This window comes from Emys orbicularis, chromosome 2, assembly GCF_028017835.1.
Source record: "Emys orbicularis isolate rEmyOrb1 chromosome 2, rEmyOrb1.hap1, whole genome shotgun sequence".
In the NCBI taxonomy this organism is placed as follows: Eukaryota; Metazoa; Chordata; order Testudines; family Emydidae; genus Emys; species Emys orbicularis.
This window is the reverse complement of record NC_088684.1, coordinates 184659562-184676728: the sequence shown is the minus strand read 5'-3', so window position 1 is coordinate 184676728 and position 17167 is coordinate 184659562. Positions and strand designations below refer to the sequence as shown.

At 43.9% G+C, this 17167-nt stretch overlaps 1 protein-coding gene across 1 annotated transcript in view; it reads left to right on the top strand.

The window, feature by feature from the left end:
• The window catches only part of INO80C (INO80 complex subunit C), a 49141-nt gene extending 33283 nt beyond the window's left edge, over window positions 1-15858 (top strand). The window contains exons 3-5 of the mRNA XM_065399970.1: window positions 719-830; window positions 9488-9555; window positions 15727-15858. Of these exons, the coding sequence (XP_065256042.1) occupies window positions 719-830; window positions 9488-9555; window positions 15727-15858 (312 nt within the window). The remainder of the gene's footprint in view (window positions 1-718; window positions 831-9487; window positions 9556-15726) is intronic.
• Window positions 15859-17167: the final 1309 nt, after the last annotated feature.

The window sequence follows — 17167 nt, the reverse complement described above, 5'->3', positions numbered from 1 at the left end:
AGAAGTAGTACAGTATGTTGTATATCTTCTTCCTCTTGAGGGACATAAATAAATTACTCCATAGCAATCACATTTGATAACTGAAATTACTGTTATAATAACTATAGCAAGGCTTCCTTTAGTATAGCTTTCAAAATGCAAAATAATCTTTCCAGTACAACATTCTATTACTCCTTTTCTATTCTGCTGTCTTCTTTCATTTGAAAGAAAAATAAGATTTCCACCAGGCTTCTTATAGCATTGATTACATTTTACAGGATCAGTTGTATTTTTGCACAATCACTTTTCACTTACTGGAAATACAGCTGCACCTGTAATTTTGTATATGCCATGCAAAAGAGAATTTAGACGTAATCACAATTTAGATGCAACCCCATAGTAAACAGTTTTAATATGATGGGAAATGCATACAAGTGCTGAATCCTGTAATCTCAGACTAACCCTAACCAGACTGATTTTCTGTTTCCATGTAAAAAGCAGATTTTAATTTCCTTTGGTTAATCCCAAACATAGTAGTTTTGACACAGTTCAAAAAAAATCTTTGTTTTTCTTGCAACTGAAATTAAAGTGTACAGTGTGTTAGACTATTGATTAAATAAGTGAGCATGATAAATGGTTCAGGACAAGATGAGGCATATCGCAAAGGCTATGAAATAAAAATGTCATATTTTGAAATAGTCATCTTTATTTTTTCTTAAACACTATGTTTTAATTCTAGCACTCTGGCATTGGTGGAGCAGCAGCTGGCAAGAAGAACAGAACTTGGAAGAACCTAAAACAAATTCTTGCTTCTGAAAGGGCATTGCCATGGCAACTCAATGATCCTAGTTGTAAGCTGCTTAGATGCTTTGCATGTATTTATAAATAATAAAATCCACACAAATTACTTTCTTTTAAAATGAACCTAAATTTTATCTGTGCATGCAGTATTCTGACTGAACAAATTCCAGTGATCTATTTAAGAACAGCCTGACCCCACAACCAAATGGAGAGGAACATGGAGCGTGTAATTGGGAATGGTGTTAGAAAGTTTGTGCCTGTTTGAGAGAGGCAAGTTTGTGAGGAAAATAAATCTACGAGAACCAAGTCCTGAGTTGCTTACTCAGGTCAAGATTCTGTCACCTTTATTCATGTTGAGTGGTACTCTATGAGTAGCCCCATGTCTGCCTTAATCTACTCATGGAGTAAAGAATTGCTCAACATGAATAAGAGAGGCAGAATCTACCCCTCAGTTTTTATCTGGGCAGGCTATAAGAAATCAAAAAGCACCTCAGGAATTGAGTATGTTTGCATTTTTTAATATTTTATTTATCAGCCTGTCAGGGTATATCTACACTGCAAAGAAACCCCTGTGGCAACAAGTCTTAGAGCCTGGTCAACTGACTCGGGCTTGCGCCATGGGGCTGAAAATAGCAGTGTAGATGTTCCTGCTTAGACTGGAGTCTGGGCTTTGAAACCCGACGAGAGGGGTGGATCTCAAAGCCTGGGCTCCAGCCTGAAAATACACTGCTATTTTTAGACCCGTAGCGCAAGCCCAAGTTAGTTGATCCAGCCTCTGAGACTTTTTTGGTAGTGTTTTGTCCAAAAATAACTTGCCATTTTTAAAAGGGTTTTCGAGACTACTATTATAGAAAAATGCAGACTACTGTGTGTTCCTGGCTATTATAACTGACAAACTGCTGATGTTGCTATTTCCACTACATTCTGTTTGTAAAAGTAAATGTACACATTTTAAAAAAAGATAGAAAAACGAATGTAATTGCATATTTTAAAACAGCTGCCTATGGCATTAATATCTTTTGAATTATTGCCTTATAGCGCACATGACGATTAAAGGATCTGATCTGCTAAATTGGAATCCTTCATCCATAAAATCTGAATCAGATGCATGTGGAGGGAAAGAAGCAAGCAATGTACAAGATATTTTTGTACATATCAGTACTTTGTCGAGTTAGGGTTTTGTTTTGTTTTTTTAAACTAATGAAACATACCAAGATGTGTCTGAATAAACGTTTGCATACAAGAGCAATGCTATTACTGTCTAAGGGACACCAAAAAAATAGCAATTTCTATCATTTCATTTAAGTATTCAGACAATTTTCTAGGTCATTGGCCAGGCTTAAAGTGGCACATGCTTAAAGATTTATCTGATTTAAAAGATTACTTTGCTTTTTTGGATTACAGTATTTCAAAGCTTCAGTCTTGAGCAATGTTTGGTGGTCTTAACGTACAGCAGGCATAGTGACTATTCTTGCAGATATAATATCTCTGACTGTAGAGGAAATATTGTCATTAAGACTTACATGAAACCATGGTGTTTGTAATGCAGCACAAATAGCTCTCTTGCATTTTTCTTCCTTTAGGGGCCAATCCTGCTCACCTTACCCCTGTCAGTAAGGCGAGCAGGTTGAGGGCCTTAGTGTACAAAGAAAGCAAGCTAAATGCTTTCAGTTAATTCTGTTTCATGTTTCTTTGCCTCTGTCATAACTATAAAGGGAAGGGTAACAGCTCTCCTGTGTACAGTACTAAAATCCCTCCTGGTCAGAGACTCCAAAATCCTTTTACCTGTAAAGGGTTAAGAAGCTCGGGTAACCTGGCTGACACCTGACCCAGAGGACCAATAAGGGGACAAGATACTTTCAAATCTTGGGGGGGGGGGGGGAAGGCTTTTGTGTGTGCTCTTTGTTTTAAGGGGTTGTTCGCTCTTGGGACTGAGAGGGACCAGACATCAATCCAGGTTCTCCCCATCTTTCTAAACAAGTCTCTCTTATTTTCAAAATTGTAAGTAAAAGCCAGGCAAGGCGTCTTAGATTTACTTTGTTTTCTCAACTTGTAAATGTACCTTTTACTAGAGTGCTTATCTTTGTTTGCTATACTTTGAACCTAAGACAGAGGGGGTTCCTCTGAGCTCTTTAAGTTTGATTACCCTGTAAAGTTATTTTCCATACTGATTTTACAGAGATGATTTTTACCTTTTTCTTTAATTAAAAGCCTTCTTTTTAAGAACCTGATTGATTTCTCCTTGTTTTAAGATCCAAAGGGGGTTTGGATCTGTATTCACCAGGAGTTGGTGAAAGGAAGGAGGGGGGAAGGGTCAATTTCTCCTTGTTTTAAGATCCAAGGAGTGTGGATTCACCAGGGAATTGGTGAAAAGTCTCTCAAGGCTACCCAGGGAAGGGAATTAGCTTTGGGATGGTGGCAGCGGACCAGAACTAAGCTGGTAGTTAAGCTTAGGAGTCCTCATGCAGGCCCCCACTCTTGTACCCTAAAGTTCAAAGTGGGGATACAGCCTTGACATGGTGGCACAGCGGTGGAGATCGTTTTAAACCCAAAAGCCAGTAAGATTTTTTTTTTTCCTTCTAGCTGCTTGGAAAGCAGAGCTGAAGGTAGATGCATATCTTATCTCTCCTTGCCTGAAGGCAGAGGTGTTAAGTTTTTTTAACAAGGTCCTTTGTTAAGAGAAGTGTTCAAATAAGCAAACAAACTTGACTGGTAAAAGGAATTTACAAGCTGAATTGTTTTTTTTTTCTTTTTACATCCTCGGGAGTAGCTTGTTAGAAAGTCTCTGTTAACTCAGCAGCAGCCAGAGCTAAGTACATCCCAGTTTCAGTCAACTGCAGAGGGGTGTGACCCAGCACAAGAAAACCAGGAAAATGACTACCAAAGAAGAAAAAGCTAAAGAGGAGGCCCACAAGAGAGCTATGGAGCTGAAAGAAAAAGAGATAGAGCTGAGAGACAGAGAAGAGAAAGCCAAAGAGGGCGCCCACAAGAGAGAGATGGAGCTGAGAGACAGAGAAGAGAAAGCCAAAGAGGAGGCCCACAAGAGAGAAATGGAGCTGGAAAAAGCCAAACAGGAGGCCCATGAAAGAGAAGAAAAAGCCAAACAGGAGGCCCATAAAAGAGAGATGGAGCTGAAAGAAAAAGAGATGGAACTGGAAGCAGCAAGGACTAGGCAGGGTGCATCAGACCATCCTAACAACTCCTCTCCAGGTACCACTTCCCATCCCAGGAAATTCCCCACCTACAAGGCAGGCAATGATACTGAGGCCTTCTTAGAAAATTTTGAAAGGGCCTGCCTTGGATACAACATCCCTCCAACCCAGTACATGGTAGAGCTGAGGCCGCAGCTCAGTGGACCCTTAGCAGAGGTGGCGGCTGAAATGCCTAAGGAACACATGAACAGTTATGAACTTTTTAAAAACAAGGCCAGAATCAGAATGGGGCTAACACCTGAGCATGCCTGTCGGCGGTTCAGAGCCCTAAGGTGGAAACCTGATGTGTCATTTACCCGGCATGCCTACCACATTGGGAAAAATTGGGATGCCTGGATATCAGGAGCAAATGTTAAATCTACGGAAGAGTTGCCCTTCCTATTGCAAATGGAGCAGTTTTTAGAGGGTGTTCCTGAGGAAATAGAAAGGTACATCCTAGATGGGAAGCCCAAAACTGTAACCGAGGCGGGGGAGATTGGAGCCAAATGGGTGGAGGTGACAGAAAAGAAAAAAGCTAGTAGCAGTTGGAGCGAATATCAGAAGGGGCAAGCCGAAACAAAACCTTATCACCGGGGACAACCCAAGGCCCCACCCACATCCCAAGGGAAACCCCAGACGCCTTCTCACCCCACCACACCAGTCTCCATCAACCAACATCGCCCCGGTGATACCTTAGCAGGGCAATGTTTTAAATGTAATGAACTGGGGCATATAAAGGCTCACTGCCCCAAGAACCCCAACCGATTACAGTTCATTACACCCCAATCACACCAAAGATCCCCAGACCCAGATGCCTCTCTCATACCCTCGGAGCGAAGGGAAACCTTGAGAGTGGGCGGAAAGAAGGTTATCGCTTGGAGGGACACTGGGGCACAAGTGTCAACTATCCACCAATCCCTAGTGGACCCCAAACTCATCAACCCTGAGGCTACAGTGACAATTCAACCCTTCGTGTCACAGTCTGTAACCTTGCCTACAGCCCAGTTGCATGTCCAGTACAAGGGCTGGTCAGGAATGTGGACTTTTGCAGTCTATGACAATTATCCCATTCCCATGCTGCTGGGGGAAGACTTGGCCAACCATGTGAAGCTAGCCAAGAGGGTGGGAATAGTCACCCGCAGCCAGGCTAAGCAAGCTTTCACCCCCATCCCTGTTCCTGAGCCGTCCACCAGGGCCCCATCTGTGTTACCAGAGACCCAAACAACGGTGGTGGAACCGGATCCCCTGCCAACGACTGCAACAGCCGTAGTGGATCCAATCCCAGAGACCCAGCCAAAGCCAGTCCCAGAACCGGAACTGGCAACGCACCCAGCACCAGAACCATTGCCAGCACTGAGTCCAGCGCTTGCAAGCCCGTCTACAACTCCAATGCCAGAGGGCACCAGCGAGTCTGAACTGGTGGAAGCAGCAGATAACCCTACCCAAGAGGCTCAGCCAGAGCCTGAAATACCACATAGTGCACCAGCGGACAGCGGTTCACAGTCAATGGAAACAGCCCCAGCACCTGCATCGCTTCCAGAGGGACCAAGCCTCAGTCCACAGTCCAAGGAGGAACTGATGTCTCCAGCATCAAGGGAACAGTTCCAGGCCGAGCAGGAAGCAGATGACAGCCTTCAGAAAGCTTGAGCGGCGGCACGGAGCACCCCACCGCCTCTCAGCTCTTCTAACCGATCCCGGTTTGTTGTAGAACAAGGACTTTTATACAAGGAGACTCTTTCTGGTGGGCACCAGGAAGACTGGCATCCTCAAAGACAGTTGGTAGTTCCCACTAAGTATCGGGTAAAGCTCTTGAGCTTAGCCCATGATCATCCCAGTGGCCATTCTGGGGTGAACAGAACCAAAGACCGGTTGGGGAAGTCCTTCCACTGGGAGGGAATGGGCAAGGACGTTGCTAATTATGTCCGGTCTTGTGAGGTGTGCCAACGAGTGGGAAAGCCCCAAGACCAGGTTAAAGCCCCTCTCCAGCCCCTACCCATAATTGAGGTCCCATTTCAGCGAGTAGCTGTGGATATTCTGGGTCCTTTCCCAAAAAAGACACCCAGAGGAAAGCAGTACGTACTGACTTTCATGGATTTTGCTACCCGATGGCCGGAAGCTGTACCCTTAAGCAACACCAGGTCTAACAGTGTGTGCCAGGCATTAGCAGACATTTTTGCCAGGGTAGGGTGGCCCTCCGACATACTTACAGATTCGGGAACTAATTTCCTGGCAGGGAACATGAAAAACCTGTGGGAAGCTCATGGGGTGAATCACTTGGTTGCCACCTCTCATCACCATCAAACCAATGGTCTGGTGGAGAGGTTTAATGGAACTTTGGGGGCCATGATACGTAAATTCGTAAATGAACACTCCAATGATTGGGACCTAGTGTTGCAGCAGTTGCTTTTTGCCTACAGGGCTGTACCACATCCCAGTTTAGGGTTTTCACCATTTGAACTTGTGTATGGCCGTGAGGTTAAGGGGCCATTACAGTTGGTGAAGCAGCAATGGGAGGGGTTTACGCCTTCTCCAGGAACTAACATTCTAGACTTTGTAAGCAACCTACAAAGCACCCTCCGACACTCTTTAGCCCTTGCTAAAGAAAACCTAAAGGATGCTCAGGAAGAGCAAAAGGCCTGGTATAAACATTCCAGAGAACGGTCCTTCAAAGTAGGAGACCAAGTCATGGTCTTAAAGGCGCTCCAGGCCCATAAAATGGAAGCGTCGTGGGAAGGACCATTCACGGTCCAGGAGCGCCTAGGAGCTGTTAACTATCTCATAGCCTCCCCCACCTCCAACATAAAGCCTAAGGTATACCATGTTAATTCTCTTAAGCCCTTTTATTCCAGAGAATTAAACGTTTGCCAGTTTACAGCCCAGGAAACAGATGACGCGGAGTGGCCTGAAGGTGTCTACTACGAAGGAGAAAGGAATGGTGGCGTGGAAGAGGTGAACCTCTCCACGACCCTGGGACGTCTGCAGCGACAGCAGATCAAGGAGCTGTGCACAAGCTTTGCACCGATTTTCTCAGCCACTCCAGGACGGACCGAACGGGCATACCACTCCATTGACACAGGTAATGCTCACCCAATTAGAACCCCACCCTACCGGGAGTCACCTCATGCCCAAACTGCTATACAAAGGGAGATCCAGGACATGCTACAGATGGGTATAATCCGCCCCTCTACCAGTGCATGGGCATCTCCAGTGGTTCTAGTTCCCAAACCAGATGGGGAAATACGCTTTTGCGTGGACTACCGTAAGCTAAATGCTGTAACTCGTCCTGACAACTATCCAATGCCACGCACAGATGAGCTATTGGAAAAATTGGGACATGCCCAATTCATCTCTACTTTAGACTTAACCAAAGGGTACTGGCAAGTACCACTAGATGAACCCGCTAAGGAAAGGTCAGCCTTCGTCACCCAGGCAGGGGTGTATGAATTCAATGTACTTCCTTTCGGGTTGCGAAATGCACCCGCCACCTTCCAAAGACTTGTAGATGGTCTCCTAGCGGGATTGGGAGAATCTGCAGTTGCCTACCTCGATGATGTGGCCATTTTTTCTGATTCATGGACAGAACACCTGGAGCACCTGAAAAAAGTCTTCGAGCGCATCCGGCAGGCAGGACTAACTGTTAAGGCTAAAAAGTGTCAAATAGGCCAAAACAGAGTGACGTACCTGGGGCACCAGGTGGGTCAAGGAACTATAAATCCCCTACAGGCCAAAGTGGATGCTATCCAAAAGTGGCCGGTTCCAAAGTCAAAGAAACAGGTCCAATCCTTTTTAGGCTTGGCCGGATATTATAGGCGATTTGTACCACACTACAGCCAAATCGCCGCCCCGCTGACAGACCTAACCAGAAAGAAACAGCCAAATGCAGTTCAGTGGACTGATAAGTGTCAAAAGGCCTTTAACCAGCTTAAGGCAACACTCATGTCTGACCCTGTGCTAAGGGCCCCAGACTTTGACAAACCGTTCCTAGTAACCACAGATGCTTCCGAGCGAGGCGTGGGAGCAGTTTTAATGCAGGAAGGACCAGATCAAGAATTCCATCCTGTCGTGTTTCTCAGCAAGAAACTGAGAGGGAAAGCCACTGGTCAATCAGCGAAAAGGAATGCTACGCCATTGTGTACGCGCTGGAAAAGCTACGCCCATATGTTTGGGGACGGCGCTTCCAACTACAAACAGACCATGCTGCGCTACAGTGGCTTCATTCCGCCAAGGGAAATAACAAAAAACTTCTTCGGTGGAGTTTAGCTCTCCAAGATTTTGATTTTGAAATACAACACATTTCGGGAGCTTCTAACAAAGTGGCTGATGCACTCTCCCGGGAAAGTTTCCCAGAGTTAACTGGTTAACAATTGTTCTTGTAATGAAACATATTGTTAGTTTTTATATAATCAGTAGTATGTCTAAAGGTACATGTGTCTTGTTAACTTTGTTTTCTCCTAGAACTCCAGGAAGAAATCACAGCCAGTGTGGAACCGAACGTCCAACACTGTCTGTGATTTGGGGGGCGTGTCATAGCTATAAAGGGAAGGGTAACAGCTCTCCTGTGTACAGTACTAAAATCCCTCCTGGTCAGAGACTCCAAAATCCTTTTACCTGTAAAGGGTTAAGAAGCTCGGGTAACCTGGCTGACACCTGACCCAGAGGACCAATAAGGGGACAAGATACTTTCAAATCTTGGGGGGGGAAAAGGCTTTTGTGTGTGCTCTTTGTTTTAAGGGGTTGTTCGCTCTTGGGACTGAGAGGGACCAGACATCAATCCAGGTTCTCCCCATCTTTCTAAACAAGTCTCTCTTATTTTCAAAATTGTAAGTAAAAGCCAGGCAAGGCGTCTTAGATTTACTTTGTTTTCTCAACTTGTAAATGTACCTTTTACTAGAGTGCTTATCTTTGTTTGCTATACTTTGAACCTAAGACAGAGGGGGTTCCTCTGAGCTCTTTAAGTTTGATTACCCTGTAAAGTTATTTTCCATACTGATTTTACAGAGATGATTTTTACCTTTTTCTTTAATTAAAAGCCTTCTTTTTAAGAACCTGATTGATTTCTCCTTGTTTTAAGATCCAAAGGGGGTTTGGATCTGTATTCACCAGGAGTTGGTGAAAGGAAGGAGGGGGGAAGGGTCAATTTCTCCTTGTTTTAAGATCCAAGGAGTGTGGATCTGTATTCACCAGGGAATTGGTGAAAAGTCTCTCAAGGCTACCCAGGGAAGGGAATTAGCTTTGGGATGGTGGCAGCGGACCAGAACTAAGCTGGTAGTTAAGCTTAGGAGTCCTCATGCAGGCCCCCACTCTTGTACCCTAAAGTTCAAAGTGGGGATACAGCCTTGACAGCCTCACTGTTGCTAGTCAATAGAAATTTAATTTAGTAAAATAATTGTTTTTCAACAAGTGTTTATCTTTTCAAGTGTTATTTTTATTTAAAAAAAAACAACCCACAGATGTGACCCTGAAAAGATAGAATGCAGAAGTTAATATCTTCCTTTCTCTCTTTGACATACTTTTAGACTTTAATATCGAAGCTCCTCCTTCCTTTAAACCAGCCAAGAAATACTCTGATATTTCAGGACTTCCTGTAAGTATTTTTTTAAACTTATCTAAATTAGCATCTCATTACCTCCTATCTGCCCCCCTCCCCATCCACATACACCTGGCCACCCCCGGACCGCTGCTGCCCCATCCAACCCCTCCTCTCATTCCTGACGGCCCCTGCCCCATTCAACCACTCCTCCCTGTCCCCTGCCTGCCCCCTGCCGCCCCATCCAACCCCCCCCTCCTTCCTGACTGCCCCCCCGGGACCCCTGTCCCCATTCAACCCCGTTCCCCCTGACCACCACCCCGAACTCCCCTGCCCTCTATCCAACCCCCCCTGCTCCGTGCCCCCTTACTGCACTGCCTGGAGCACCGGTGGCTGGCGGCGCTACAGCTGCGCCGCCCGGCTGGAGTCGGGCCACGCCACGGCCACCACGCAGCTCAGAGCACCAGGTCAGGCCGGGCTCTGCAGCTACACTGCCCCAGGAGCTCACAGCCCCGCTACCCAGAGCATTGTGCCGGCGGCAGAGCGAGCTGAGGCTCCGGGTGAGGGGGGACAGCGAGGGAGGGGCCTGGGGCGAGCCTCCCGGGCCAGGAGCTCAGGGGCCGGGCAGGACGGTCCTGCGGGCCGGATGTGGCCTGCAGGCCGTAGTTTGCTCACCTCTGATTTAAAGCCAAACCCTGAGCTAAATTGCCTCTGTATCACATAGCTCCCAAAACCTAGGTGAACTCCATGGCTAAAGATCCAAAGCAGATTAAGAGTCTTGCCCCTTGAGATAGCTGCACAAGTTCCCCTATCCTGCTTCTTCCCAGGGGTAGAGTCTGGTTCCCCCGACCCACACACGCTATAGGTGGAGCTGGTAGCTCACATTTCCCATTACAGGAAAGGACCCTGTTTTCAGTTGCTTATAATTTTTCCAAACTTCACCATTCAGACTAAAACTTTCTATGTCCAGTGTCTGTCTCCAGCTCATTATTCTTAGTCTTATTTGGAAACATGACTCAACAGTTGCAGAGAATAAGATTAGGGAAAAATATGTTGTTTGGCTCACTTTCAAAAAAATTCTACAACTGTTTCATTGAGAAGCTCTCATGCCCCTATGATTTGGAGTAGTAACTTGAAATTTGGCAGTAGGGTAGCCTTTGTGTCAGGGATATACCTTTTGCTGCTGTTATGAAAAAAACACCCACATGTGGCCAAATTATAAGACTTTAAAAAATGTCAGTTCACATATGTTCAGTAGAGACTTGTTAGAATTTGGCAGCTAAATTCTCCATCTGCACTGAGCATAGTTAATGCAGTTGCATGCTGTCCTGGAGAACTGGATTTTACTTTTGCCTCTGCTACAGATTTCCTATGTGATATTAGTCAAGTCACTTAAATTATATTTTTAAATTAACTGTGTGGTTCCTCAATTTCTGGATACCGAACTTTAAGCATGTAGGATGTGATTTGTGGAATTGCTGAGCTGAGTATAGAAAAACTGCAACTGAAGACAATAGAAGTTTTGCTTTGAACATGGAAAGTGCCATATAATACTAAATACTCTGAAAAATCAGGTCCTGGGCATCTCAAACTGGGAACCCAAAATTGATGGACACTTTTGACCTTAATCTCTCTGTGCCTCAGTTTCCCATCCCTAAAGCTAGGATAGTAATACTTCACTACCTCACAAGGATGTTGTGAACATAAATTCATTGTTTGAATCACTCAGATACTGTAGTGATGAATGTCATAGAAGAGTGCATGGGGAAATTAATAATTCTGTGTTCAGAACAGGGTTAAAGTAGTGTGCAGTAAACAAGGCGGAGGGCCACACATTGAAAAATGAGGAGAAAACAAAGCATTGAATAGTTGCTCATTAAGTGAGCACCATCCATTCTGGGCACTGAATGCTGCAGGAGTGCTGAGATAAAAATAGAATGTGATCATGTAATTAAAGATTGTATCATAATGCATACACACAAGGGAGCTGGAATTAAGCTTGTATGAACAACATTAATTCAGGCATTTCCTAACTTTTGAGAGCTTTACTTTGCAACCTTAATTTTCTTTTAACATCTTTTTTTTAATTTATATATATATATATATATATATATATATATATATATATATATATATATATATATATATATATATATATATATATATATATATATATATATATATATATATATAGGCAGGCAGTTGGTGGATGTCATCAGAGGAGACAATATGTCTCCCAAGAGATCCTTCATCTCTGAGTGAGTGATACCTGCCACTTGGATCTCAGCTGGCAACTCCTAAATCTAGAGGGTCGATCAGACCACTGATTCAAACACATGCCTTTCTCCCCTGTCATTTGGGACTTAGCTCGCCCACCCAATAAAACCTCTCCCCTTCAGCCAGTTTGCGTTTTTAACTAGAGTATTATATATATTATGGTAGCACCCAGGATCCCCAAGGAATGATCAGGGTTCAGTTGTACAAAGTGCCACATAAACAAGTAATCCAGAAGTCTCTCATTCGATAGGAAAGACAGGGCGCAACAGGTGGCTGAAATAGACAAATGGGGGATTGTTTGTATTATTGTTACCTCACCCTCCCAAACAGATTTTAGCAGAAAAACAGGATGCAACTAGTGTCTTCATCCCCCTCCCCTCCCCTTACAATTGCTTTGCAGGTTTTAACAGTAGCCCTAATTGGGGTTACTTGGGTTGCAGTAACATCTCTGGCCTAGCACAGGGGAGGGCTGCTGAGGGAGCTTAATTGCATAAGCCTTTTCCACTTCCACCTCCCAAAGCAGCTCTATAATTCCCTTCCACATTGGCCTTGACCCTCTTCAGAATTGGTCAGTTAGTGAGCACATGGATTAGAGAGGCTACTATTTCCCACTGCTACATAAAGATATGTCAGAGTTTGGCTCTTAATTAGCCAGAGGAGACCAAATTTAACCTGGGGAAGCCTGTAGGTTTCCTACTGACTTCAGCAGGCTCTTCCCTTCTTTTTCCCCATCCCCCACTGTCAATGAGCTATGTAAATGTAACTACTCTAGCATGATCCAGATAACCTTTCTCTGATGACTGCATTCAGCACTGCTTTTTTTCTTTTCTCTTTTGGCTCTTTCAATTTTTCATCTGAATTCATCTTGGGACAAATTTCCTATTTTGCTTATGGCTGGAAGGTTTCTCTTGACTGATAAAAATATCCTGCTTAACAACCTTTCTTATTAAGATAGGAGACGATGTGTCCTTTAAATTGCTGAGTCAGAATTGGTTCATAAGAAGCACGACATTTATTCTTAAAATCACTTCCTAATGGGAAGATACAGTACGTAAGGGAATATTTTAGAAGTCTAGTCCAAAAAATGTCCCCCTGTTCTCTGTGAGAAATCTGATAGCATTTGTATGAGAACATTTCCTGTGAGGAGTGCAGGATTCCCCAAGAAATGTTATGTACAATAAATTCTTTAGCATTACTCATGCAAGGAAGTATTAAATGGTCTGTCTTATATAAAATGAGGAGTGCATTAAAACTCTCCCATCAGTACATCAGCAGTTATGTTAAATACCACAACTGAATTCTGTTGATTCTTGTCTCTCTCTGTGTGGTAACACAGATGGAATTATATCCCTTAATGTTCTAATAAGGCAGCCAATTTATAGTTTTAATGCGGCATATGCTAAAAGTTCAAAAAGAATTGTATTTATGGATTGCATTTGCATTTCTAGACACATAAGCTCTTCTGTTGAAACTTAGAAGGTAGGCCTTTGGTCATATTAACATATAGAACAAAGTAATTTAATCTAACAGAAAAAATTACTCAAATGCTTGAACTTCTGCCTTTTCTGAAAACATATCAGCTTTGGTGCTGTAGAAACAGACTAAGATAATTACATACTTCAAAACATGATAAAGTATCTGTGGCCTTTGACTTAGTTTACAAAATGTGGAGGACTTTTTCCTTGCAAAATTGCATTGCTCTGCTTTCTATCTGGTTTAATTATTGCAGAAATATTTGAAAAAGTTTTAATCAGATTGCTTCTAACATAATTTATCTGAAAATCACTAGATGGTAATTACATCTAGTATATAGTAATATCTTGACCTCCAGTGTGAAGTGTAAGACTGGTAGAGGATCCTCTCAGGGTCACAATTTTTTAACAAACGTTTAATGAAATGCAATAAATAAGTAGATATGATTTAGCTGAAAAACTTATTGCTATTGTCCGTTAAAAATCAACACGTTTGCTTAGATTTTCTTACACACCTTGAGCCAAACTCGTAGAACTTTGGTGTACCTACAACTATATACCCAGAATAACTGTGTTGACTACATCAGGGATGATATTGGCCCTTCATTAAGTCCTACATTTGCTATTTTCTGAAAGGTAAAATATTTTCCATGTTTAGTTAATGTTTTGTGACGTTGTAAAAAAAAATAGAATGCTGTATGGCAAAAGTCCTCAATATACTCTGCTACATAACTCTTACCAGCCCTGGCTGTTGACTATCCTATAGCCACGTACTGAGTTTTCACTTTAGAGTGCCCTCCAAATTTTTCCGCCATGGAGAACATTTCCTTCCCACCATGGACCTGGCAGGGGGTTCAACACTACACCCTGAATCTGGGGGGTCCTGTGCTCTTCTGCAGTGCTTCCTGTCCCCTGGTTCCTTTGGTAGTATGCTTCTTAAGGAAAGCAAACTTCCAGTGCCTCAGCCTTCCACCATCCCAAATCTCTTGTCAGGGAGAGCAAGGAAGGAAGGTCTCAGATCACTGCTGGGTATGACATAAGATAATACGAACAGGGTCAACAGTTATTTCAGATGGGCCTAGGGTGGAGAGAACAATAGCATGGAGATTAGCTTTTCTCTTGGTTCTACCCAATGTGCTGAGCCTGATAGCTAATATATGCTCAAGCTTTTGGGGGCAACAGGGAGGGAGGGATGATGGAGTGGAGCTGGAACCTCACCTAGGAAGCCCTAATCCAAATGTAGCAGAAGTGGAGGATACAAGCTAGACTGGGGTGGGCAGACTTTTTGGCCTGAGGGCCGCATCTGGGTATGGAAATTGTATGGCAGGCCATGAGTGCCCAGTGGGGGAGGGGGACTCTATGGGGTGTAGAATGGGGGGCTCTATAAGGGATGTTACCGAGGTGGGGGCAGAGGGGACTCATGGGGTGTGGCACAGGGGGGGCTCTACAGGGGCATACTGGGGACTCTTAGGGGCCCTGCCGGCAATGACCCCAAGGCGGCCATACGAGGCACTGCCACGTGTGGAGACACCCTAGCTGGGGTAGGTGCGGCCCCTGGGTGGTTTCGAGGCTCTCGAAGGTGGGGCCATAGAAGACCGGGAGGAAATTGGGCGCGCTGCTGCGTGGAAGGCAGGGGGCGGGGGCGGTGTTTCCAATCCCGGAAACAGCATGGTGAAGTCGCACCTGTGCATGTGGCTCTGCATGCCAGAAGATGGTGCTCATCAAGGGAATTGTGAATCAGGGGCTGGGGAGCACCAGACGGAGCGGAGCAAGCCCCCGACCCTGCTCCCCGGCGGGAGCTCGAGGGCTGGATTAAAATGCCTGACAGGCCAGAAGCGGCTCCCAGGCTGTAGTTTGCCCACCCCTGAGCTAGACCAATGTTAGTTGTGTCACTCAGCTACATTATGATGCTGAAAGCAGAAATCTGGAGTAATGCAAAACACTTGAGTTCAAATTTCTTATCAGTTCAGTCACAGAACCAAAAGCTTTTTCTTTACAAAAATCTGCCATTTTAAAGAAAACTAAAGCTACAAACAATCCGACACAAGCAGGGAAATCAAGCCACAGCTTTCAGACCACCCATAATTCAGCCTCTTTGTTGGTAATATATTGGTAACAACCCCATTCTTCGGAGAACTACCTTGTAAAGGACTGTACCAGACACACGGTTGCTAGGGTGATGTTAGAGAGCTGTGGTAGTTTTTTTTTTTTTGCTGTGTAGATTTGTATGTGAAGCTATTTTAGCCCTATTATGTTTAATGCATTTTTGATGTAAAAGCTTTTTCAGGGAACTGTTTAGTTCTCGTAAAAGTTTTGACATGTGAGGGAAGAAAGAGGAAACTACTTTTTGTCACATGGTAACGTCTTATAAATTTCTCGTTGTTACACACATTATTATGGACTCAAGAAATGTGTTTTTGTTGACATTTTTACTGAGATTTCTCTCTGAATGGTATCTCTGCCATTGTTTCTTTTCCAGGCAAATTATACAGATCCACAGAGCAAGCTGAGATTCAGTAGCATTGAAGAATTTGCTTACATTCGGATGCTTCCTTCAGACGTTGTTACAGGTTACCTGGCATTAAGAAAAGCAACGAGTATAGTTCCCTAAGACTTGCAAAATGCCTTTGAGTGACCAGCCATGGATTGGGATAACATTCAGTGTTTTAAATAAAACTCTGATTGTGGCATTGAGATTATTGGGGGGGGGAGGGGGATTGTTACAAATTAATACTCCTATTTATGTCTGAAAGCGGCTGGATTGAAATGTGCATTCGAAAGAATATTTAATTTTGATACATCTGTATATTTGTTAGCTTGCTGACTCTTAAGAATCCTGTTGTAGTCAACAAAAGATCCTGAATGTTTAGGGTGCAGTCCTGGCCCTACTGAAATCCGTCTGAGTTTTGCCAGTTACTTCAATGGGGCCAGGATTTCACCCTTGCTATTGTTAAGTGCACTGATATTTGTCTCAGAAGAAGAATGAGTGATCTGAGCCCAGGAGTAGTGACCAAGAACTCCTGAGTTCTAAACCTGCCTTGCATATGGAGAAGTCACAAACTCTTCGTTTCAGTTTGCCCCCTCTGTAAAATACTTGTCTGAATACTGTTGTGGGGATTAGTTGGTTAATGTCCATTAAGTGTATTGAAAATGAAGATGTCTATTCAAGTGCTAATATGCTAATATTTATATTGCAAACTTAAATATGGGGCAGGGCGCTGGGTGGGGAAACAGATACTGAATAACTTGGGATATTTTAGCTTTCAGATAATCAAGAGAACTGTCAGTGTAATTAAAATTATACACACAAACTATGATACAAGACTCAATCATAATGAATAAGGAAAAGAGGGGTGAACTAAGGTTGCATAAATTCTGGCATTTCCTTAACTTTTGAGTACTTGACTTTGCAACCCTAATAATATTCTTTTTAATGTATTTTTTGGTATGAAATTTCCTAGTTTTTAAAAAAAACAAACTGAAAGAACAAAAATTCCATCATTAGCATCATAGAAACACCCCCATGGTTCATCAACAGGGTTGGAATCTTCTGATTCACCACACTGACCTCGGTCGCAGGAACTAGTGGAGTAACTGATAGCAATAGTGGGTTGGCATCTGCTCTATGGACCAGCACTAGAGGGGTGTTAGATGCTTTGCCAACTGATTTCACAGATATTTGTTCACAGGAGAGGAATGATGAGACTCGGAAATCTTGGATTCCAGTCCAGGTTTTAGAGGGGAGTGTGATCTAGTGGGCACAGTCTGTTCTGCCTGTTCCTCCTCCTAAAGTATGATCCCCTCTGCCTTTTCCCCTCCAACCTGTCTCTGTCTATCTCTTCCCCATGCCTGGCTCCCTGTCCCAGCCTCCTTGCCCCACAAGTCCTCATCTCACCCATTCGGGCATCCAATCCCAGTCT